At 30.8% G+C, this 7,540-nt stretch overlaps 1 protein-coding gene across 1 annotated transcript in view; it reads left to right on the top strand.

The window, feature by feature from the left end:
* Positions 1-2,209: 2,209 nt before the first annotated feature.
* Positions 2,210-7,540, top strand: part of LOC111699821 (polypeptide N-acetylgalactosaminyltransferase 5-like) — a gene marked incomplete at its 3' end in the record, with an annotated part of 25,330 nt that continues 19,999 nt past the window's right edge. Inside the window, 9 exon segments of the mRNA XM_023470556.1 lie at positions 2,210-2,317; positions 3,278-3,402; positions 3,588-3,821; positions 3,917-4,079; positions 4,286-4,364; positions 4,613-4,668; positions 4,984-5,050; positions 6,050-6,193; positions 7,102-7,184. Of these exon segments, the coding sequence (XP_023326324.1) occupies positions 2,239-2,317; positions 3,278-3,402; positions 3,588-3,821; positions 3,917-4,079; positions 4,286-4,364; positions 4,613-4,668; positions 4,984-5,050; positions 6,050-6,193; positions 7,102-7,184 (1,030 nt within the window).

Genomic DNA, 7,540 nt, shown 5'->3' with positions numbered 1-7,540 from the left:
TATATATATATTTAATATAAATATCAATTTAACATAGATACAGAGTGTCAATACTAAATATCATAATTTATAATAAGTTTCAAATGTCGACTTCGATATTAAAAGATAAAAATTGAAGTTTTCTTTATTTCAGCAGACAGCTGTCTATTTAGTCTTAAATTTAGAACCCCTTTTCAGTTTTCATCCATCCTGTCTATTTACGTATATACACTTCTTTACTGTGTTTGTTGGACTATGTTTTTTAAATTTTTAACTATATGGTCTAATTTTGAATGAGAGATAAAAATATGATATAAATTCAGAACGGTATACCCTAAAACTTCTATCTGAGTAAATAAGAAAGATTTAATCTTTTTATCTTTAAACTTTTTTATTTCTGACAATGTTTATAAAAAACAGGCGGCATGACGTGTAAAATTAGATACAAAACATTGTAAAATAATTTAAATATATAAAAAAGAATAAAATCGCAAATACGAAAAAGCTTCATTTAAGGGCTGAAAATGTGTTCTGAGCTGAAAACTTTAGAATGGTGGATATCAAGATTAATGCTTGATCTCCTCTTTTTCTTAATCTCCAGATTAAATAATGCTTGTTCTCCTCTTGCTGGTAATCTCCAGATTAATTAACCGATCGGGATTCTAAAGTTCCCAGCTCTGTACAGTTATGGNAGATCAATGCTTGATCTCCTCTTTTTCTTAATCTCCAGATTAATTAACCGATCGGGATTCTAAAGTTCCCAGCTCTGTACAGTTATGGCTCACTGACTTCTACCAGGATCCCTAGTTTAAAGTTGTATTTGAAGACTTATTACCAAATACGTAATGGATTCTTTAACTTTGGTTTTATTTGATTAACTAAAATTTAAGCTTAAAAGGAATTAGATTTTTGCAACAAACTTTGTTTTTGCAACCTGATGGTTGTAATCTTTTGATATTTAAAACTTAGAATGTTAAATTTGATCAAACAGAATTTATTGTTTTGAACTAAAGATGATCCATCAAATGTTGACAGTTATGATATCAATATTGTCGGAGTCATTCAATTAATTCTTTCTATAAAATGACCTTAAAGAACTTAAAGTGTAAATGGTGTAACTGTAAGCATTTAATTTGTCCTACGGTTTTCCTGTCCTATATTTTTCAGTCCTACTTTGTCCGTTTGTCTATATTATGTTTGTCTGTCTTATGTTTTTCTATCCTATGTTTGTCTGTCCTATGTTTGTCTGTCCTATTTTTGTCTGTCCTGTTTGTCTTTCCTATGTTTGTCAGTCCTGGTTTGTCCGTTTGTATGTCCTATGTTTGTCTTCCTACGTTTGTCTGTACTATATTTGTCTACACCTATGTTTGTCTGCACCTATGTTTGTCTACACCTATGTTTGTCTGCACCTATGTTTGTCTGCACCTATATTTTTCCGTCCTACGTTTGTCTGTCCTATGTTTGTCTGCACTTGTGTTTGTGAGTTTGTCTGTTTTATGTTTATTTGCACTTATGTTTGTGAGTTTGTCTGTCCTATGTTTGTCTGCACCTATGTTTGTCAGTCCTACCTTATTAATCACCTATGTTTGTCTGTCTAATTTGTGTGCTATTGTACCTAAAGCGTCTGATTGAACTCCAAATGTAAACAAGATAACAAAGATATAAAAACCAATAAATGGAATATAAACATGTTTAATGTTTATGTTGTTAAAAATGCTATAAACTTATCTAGCACAGTTCAGATTCCAGTGCTCTCTTGAATACAGATCAGGAATAGTCAATAATACTTTAAAATGGTTTTAGCTTTGTTCTTTGAATCCTGATAATCGTAGACCTTGCGTCAATCCTTCTAGATTTATAGCCAAAACTTTAAATGTCACACCCTCAGGCTGCAAAGATATAAGGATTTAAAAATTAATATGTCAAGCTACTTTCTCAATACCCTTGTAGTTTATTAATATAATAAAATTATAAGTCTACAGTCTGTTACTTGATACCGGACACTCTACATATACTTATTTCAATTTAGATTTAATACATTTTGTTGTTCTCCCAGTTCTAACAGGTGTATGGAGTCCTGAGTCCTAATGAGTTTTGTACCTGGAGAGATGGTCTGAACCCAGGTGTACCCGGCTCCAGGTGTAGAAAGATACAGATATTGGAAGAATTTATGAATAGTATCTCACAAGATATTGTTCGAAAACGTTTTTTAAACAAAGGCATGAAAAGAAATGGAAAACAATAAAAATTTATATTTAAATGAGGAACACAATATACAGTATAGATATAAACGGTGAAGTACAATATTTTTACCTTTATTTCCAGTCAACACGAAATAGTGAGTAAAAAAGTTAATACATTAATATAGTGAACTAAAAGTTATATTGATTTAAGTTTTAAAAGTACTGTAGATTGATTTTTTTATTGTAACTTTAATCTTCAACATTTTTTTTCTTTCGGAGTAATCTTACTAGACTGTACAAAATAAATTTAGCTGATTTTTGTGAATGTTTAAAATTTAGAAAATATTGAAACATTTTGTCCGAGAATTTAAACCGATTTTATTTATTGATATTTAAACAAAGTAACCTTAGTCCGAATTTAATGAATTTGAGCCACGTCTCAAATCCGTCAAAAACCGGTTTCAATTGAGCGTCGGCTTAAATCTTGAAACATTGAATAAATTTTAAGTGGAACCAACCATATTTGAGCCGCGTCTCAAATTTAAGTCGCGGCTCAAATTCTTTCAATTCTGCCTCTTGAATAGGAAAAGTTGCTTCACAAGTTTATAAACTATAAATGTTATAAATTTCATCTATTTGTTTGGAATTTTCAAATCTTAAATTAAATTCACTGCGTTAGCCTAAAAACCCTTTGTCTGATCAAATATAAAGGAATTGAGTCTTTGTAACAAAATCAAATATTTAAAACCCAATATCTTTAGATCCCGTTGTTGTAAACCTTTGATATTTCAAACTCAGATTATTTGATTTAACAGAATTCATAGTTTGAAATATCTAAGGTCTACAACATTTGGTTCCAAAGATATTTTGATTAAAAAATCAGGGTTTGTTGCAAAGACTCCTTTGATATCCAATTTTTTGTATTTGAAAACTGATAATTTTCATTTGTGGTGTCTCCAAAAAAAGTGATTTGCGCATTTATTGCTTTAGAAACAATGAAAAAATTAACAGAATCTAACCATTTTTAATCTAAGAAAATTTTCGGTAATGGAGGGTCACTTGGAATTCCAACAGCAGTTCTTTTATTCCTTTTAAATTGAGGTATTTGGTTTCAGAAGCTTGGACTCCTGACAAGATGATGCCAAGGAGACGGAGAACTCAGGTCTTCAAGTTGATCTTCATCTTCTCTATCCTTTATTTCGTAGCTTTCAGGAGTTCAGACACTTCTCAACTTTCACAGGAATCAGAACTTATTTTTCAAACATCAAGGGTCTGCACTTTTAAAAGATTCTTAAAAATATCGAAAAAAACTTTAAATGTTCCCTATATTGGGCGAGTCAAAACATAAAAAAAAAATATTCTAAAATAATGAGATGAAAAAAAATAGAAAATATTTTCTTTTCACAAAAAATATTTTCCTGAAAGTTTTGGGATAAAACGACGACAACGAAGAAGGATAACTTGGATTTGCAACAAGAGCTGAAGGAACCAAACCTAGCAAGGAAGGAAGAAGAGAACCTGGAGGGAAACCAGGAGAACAAGGAAAACCAAGAGAAACAGGAGAAACAGGGAAACCAGGGAAACCAAGAGAACCAGGAGAACGAGAGAAACCTGAAGAACAAGAGAAACCAGGAGAACCAGGGAAACCAGGAAAACCAGGAAACCCAGAAATCCTAAATATTTAATTTTTGATGACAAATGATACTCTAACAATTTTTTTTTTCCTGAATAATTCCGTAAATTCTTTGGTGTAGAATGAAGATAATGCTAAGGAGGATGCAGAGAACCCTGATGATGAAAAGAAGGAACCTGAACCTCTGAAAGTGATCCTTCCCCCACAGAACCCTGTAGGACCAGGAGAAATGGGGGAAGCAGTTGAGATCAAGGATCCAGATCCAGAAACCAAACTGAAAATAGGAAACAGAGATATTTTTTCCAACCAGAACTTTCTTCCATGATCATAAATCTACTCTTTCTCGAATCTAAACTATAATCTAATATTATCTAATCTAATCTTCTAGTAATTTCAAGTTTCCTAATCCTTCTGTTATCTCCCAAGTTTCCTAATCCTTCTGTTATCTCCCAAATCCTTCCTAATCTGGTTTTAATATCTCCTAGTTTAGAGGATGGATATAAAAAGAATGCATTTAATCAGTATATTAGTGATATGATATCTTTACACAGATCCCTTCCTGATCTCAGGTTTGTTCTCATCAAATAAAGAAGAGAAAAGGACTTAAAGTAACTGTTAAAATATTTGCATCTTAGACAGGTTTAAAATTGGAATAAAAACTATAGCAAATATAACAACTTCTTAAGAAAGCGATATAAATAAGTAATATTAAGTGAACAGTTTTCTGGGGGGAGGGAAGTAAATTTATTGATAATAATTATAAAGCATGAAATGTAAAGAACGTTTATGTCGATAAAAATATTTTTATGTTTTTCAGAGATGATTGGTGTAAAGCACCAGACAGACATTTAAAAAATCTTCCTCAAACCTCAGGAATTACAGCTTATTCTTTTCATATTCATTTATATTCAATTCATATTTTAATCATATTCATTCAATTCATATTCAATTCATATTCAATCAATATTTAATTCATACTTAATTAATATTTTATTCATATTCAATTCATATTCAATTTATATTCAATTCATATTCAATTAATATTCAATTCATATTCAATTCATATTCAATTCATACTCAATTCATATTCAATTCATATTCAATTCATATTCAATTCATTTGTATTTCATATTTAGTTCATGTATAGTATAGTTCTATGTTATGATTAAACTGATAAGACTGATTTAGTGATACTAACATTCCATAACGAAGCTCTTTCCGTCCTACTCAGATCAGTTCACTCTATCCTAGACAGGTACTCAGAGTCAAACTTCTGCTGAAACCAGAGTAATCGGTTTCAGCACTCAAACTAGAGTACACCATGAGTAAACCTTGTCTCTACAATTATTATTCTTTATCAACTTGATGTAGAAACTTTTTTCAGAGTAAGCGTCTCCAATGCTTTAACCAGCTCCATATTTACTTTTAAATTTTAAAGAAATAAGTTTAATTTTATATATCCCAGCTAGGTTTTGCTAAAGAAATTGATTTAATCCTTTCCACGAAAAAAAAAAACCTAGAACACTGTCCTTTAAGATTGAAATTATTTCAATAACTTAAACCTTGAGTAAACGTAGACGTTAAGTGAACCTTGAGTAAACTTTAAATCTTTAATAAACCCTCAGTTAACTTCAAACCATTAGTAAACCTTGAGAAAACTTTAAATCTTTAATAAACCCTCAGTTAACTTCAAACAATTAGTAAACCTTAAGTAAACTTTAAACCATGAGAAAACTTTAGTTCATTAGTAAACCTTAAGTAAACTTTAAACCATGAGTAAACTTTAGACCATTAGTAAACCTTAAGTAAACTTTAAACCATGAGTAAACTTTAGACCATTAGTAAACCTTAAGTAAACTTTAAACGTTTAGTAAACCTGGAGAAAACCTTAAATGTTTAGGAAACCTTTAGTAAATTGTAAACGTTATAAACGTTAAGTGAACCTTGAGTAAACTTTAAACCTTTAATAAACCTTCAGTTAATTTCAAACCATTAGTAAACCTTGAGTAAACTTTAAATCTTTAATAAACCCTCAGTTAGCTTCAAACCATTAGTAAACCTTGAGTAAACTTTATATTATTAGTAAACTTTAGACCATAGTAAAACTTAAGTAAACTTTAAATTTTGAGGAAACCTAAAGTAAACTTTAAATCCTGTTCAGGTTTAAACGCCTAGTAAACCTTTAGTAATTAAATCTTAAACTTTTAGTAAACCCTTGACTTGATATATTTGAAGAAACCTGAACCTTCTCTAGGTCTCCACCTGAGCTAATAAAAGAGATCTTATTGATTGATGATGGGTCGGATATGGAGCATCTCAAGGACGAGCTGGTGGACAACATTATTCCACTCGGCAAGGTTCGAGTGATCAGGACTAATGAGAGAGTTGGACTTATCAGGGATTAATTTATGCCAGAGTTAATAATAATCGTGAAATTACATTTTAAAGGGACTGTTAACTTAATTTAAATTACTCTTTATTGGCATGTCCGATTCACAACAGTATCTTTAAAAGTTTTGTATGATCAAAAATTACTGAAATATTTCATTTTTTATCCAGGAAAATTGATTAAATTCACTTGTTAATTCTCTATAAAAATAAGTTGCGAAATTCTGTTTCAGAAACAATAGAGAAAATTCTCAGAATTTAACAAATATAAAGCGACACATGGTTGATCAGATAAAGGTTTAAAAGATACCATTGTGAATCCAGCATGCTCTTTTTTAACTTAAGGTTTAGATAAAATTACGATAGTTAATTAAGCTTAGTTTGAAAACTCAGTAAATTATTATATACTAGCTTGGGAACCCAATCCTGCCAAGGTTACTACAGGGTGTCCCATATCATATTAGACCGAGAAAGTGTCTAAATTACGATTTTCGGGACTATAATTAGAAAATTTCATTAGAATGAATCATTTTGAAAAATAACGTAAGGCTTATATAAGAATTTTCTTGCGAAAAATGATAAGTTTTTCGAGTATTAAGGGTTTATTTTGGTGTTAAAGATTGGAGGCAATCTAATATGATATGGGACGCTCTGTATAAGTTACTCCCGCCGTTTACCCGCACTTAAAACATTTTACCGAGAAACTAAATTTTCGCAATTAAAGTCAAGTTTCTCAATTTAGATTCTCAAAAATAAGCTAAGAACATTCCCATGGGTCTCCAGAGTTCCTCAATCAAAATTTGAGGCAAATCGGTCCAGGGGTTTCTGAGTAATGATCGGACAAACAGACAGACAGACAAACAGAGATTACAGCTTTATATATGATGATTAAACAACAGGATAAATTAATGTATTCAGGGCTAGACTTATTGGAGGAAGTCAGGCTACTGCCCCGGTTCTAACTTTTCTAGGTTTAGTCATTTTTAAAATTAGTTTTAGATAAATGACATACTTAATTAAATAATTGAATTTATCCAATTTATGTAATATTTGTATATGAAAGTCATAAATTGGATATGTACATTTGTATTTGAATTTGAATTGAACATAAACTGAACTGATTGTATTAGTCGGTACGGTTTTTTTCTGTACAGTGCAGCGCACATGCTAATTGTACAATATAAATATAATTAAATATAAATAAACGTGCATTGCAACCTTCCAAGGGCGGTTTAAGGGGAGGGGTTGGAAGTCCATTACCCCCCCCCCGAGTGAAATTAGGAGGGGGTGTACCCCCCCCCTTGGATTTTTACAAAGTTATTCCTTGTTTAAACTATAATTTTCATTTATGTATGTA

This window comes from Eurytemora carolleeae, unplaced genomic scaffold (assembly GCF_000591075.1).
Source record: "Eurytemora carolleeae unplaced genomic scaffold, Eaff_2.0 scaffold347, whole genome shotgun sequence".
Taxonomy (NCBI): Eukaryota; Metazoa; Arthropoda; class Copepoda; order Calanoida; family Temoridae; genus Eurytemora; species Eurytemora carolleeae.
This window is presented reverse-complemented; position numbering and strand designations above follow the sequence as displayed.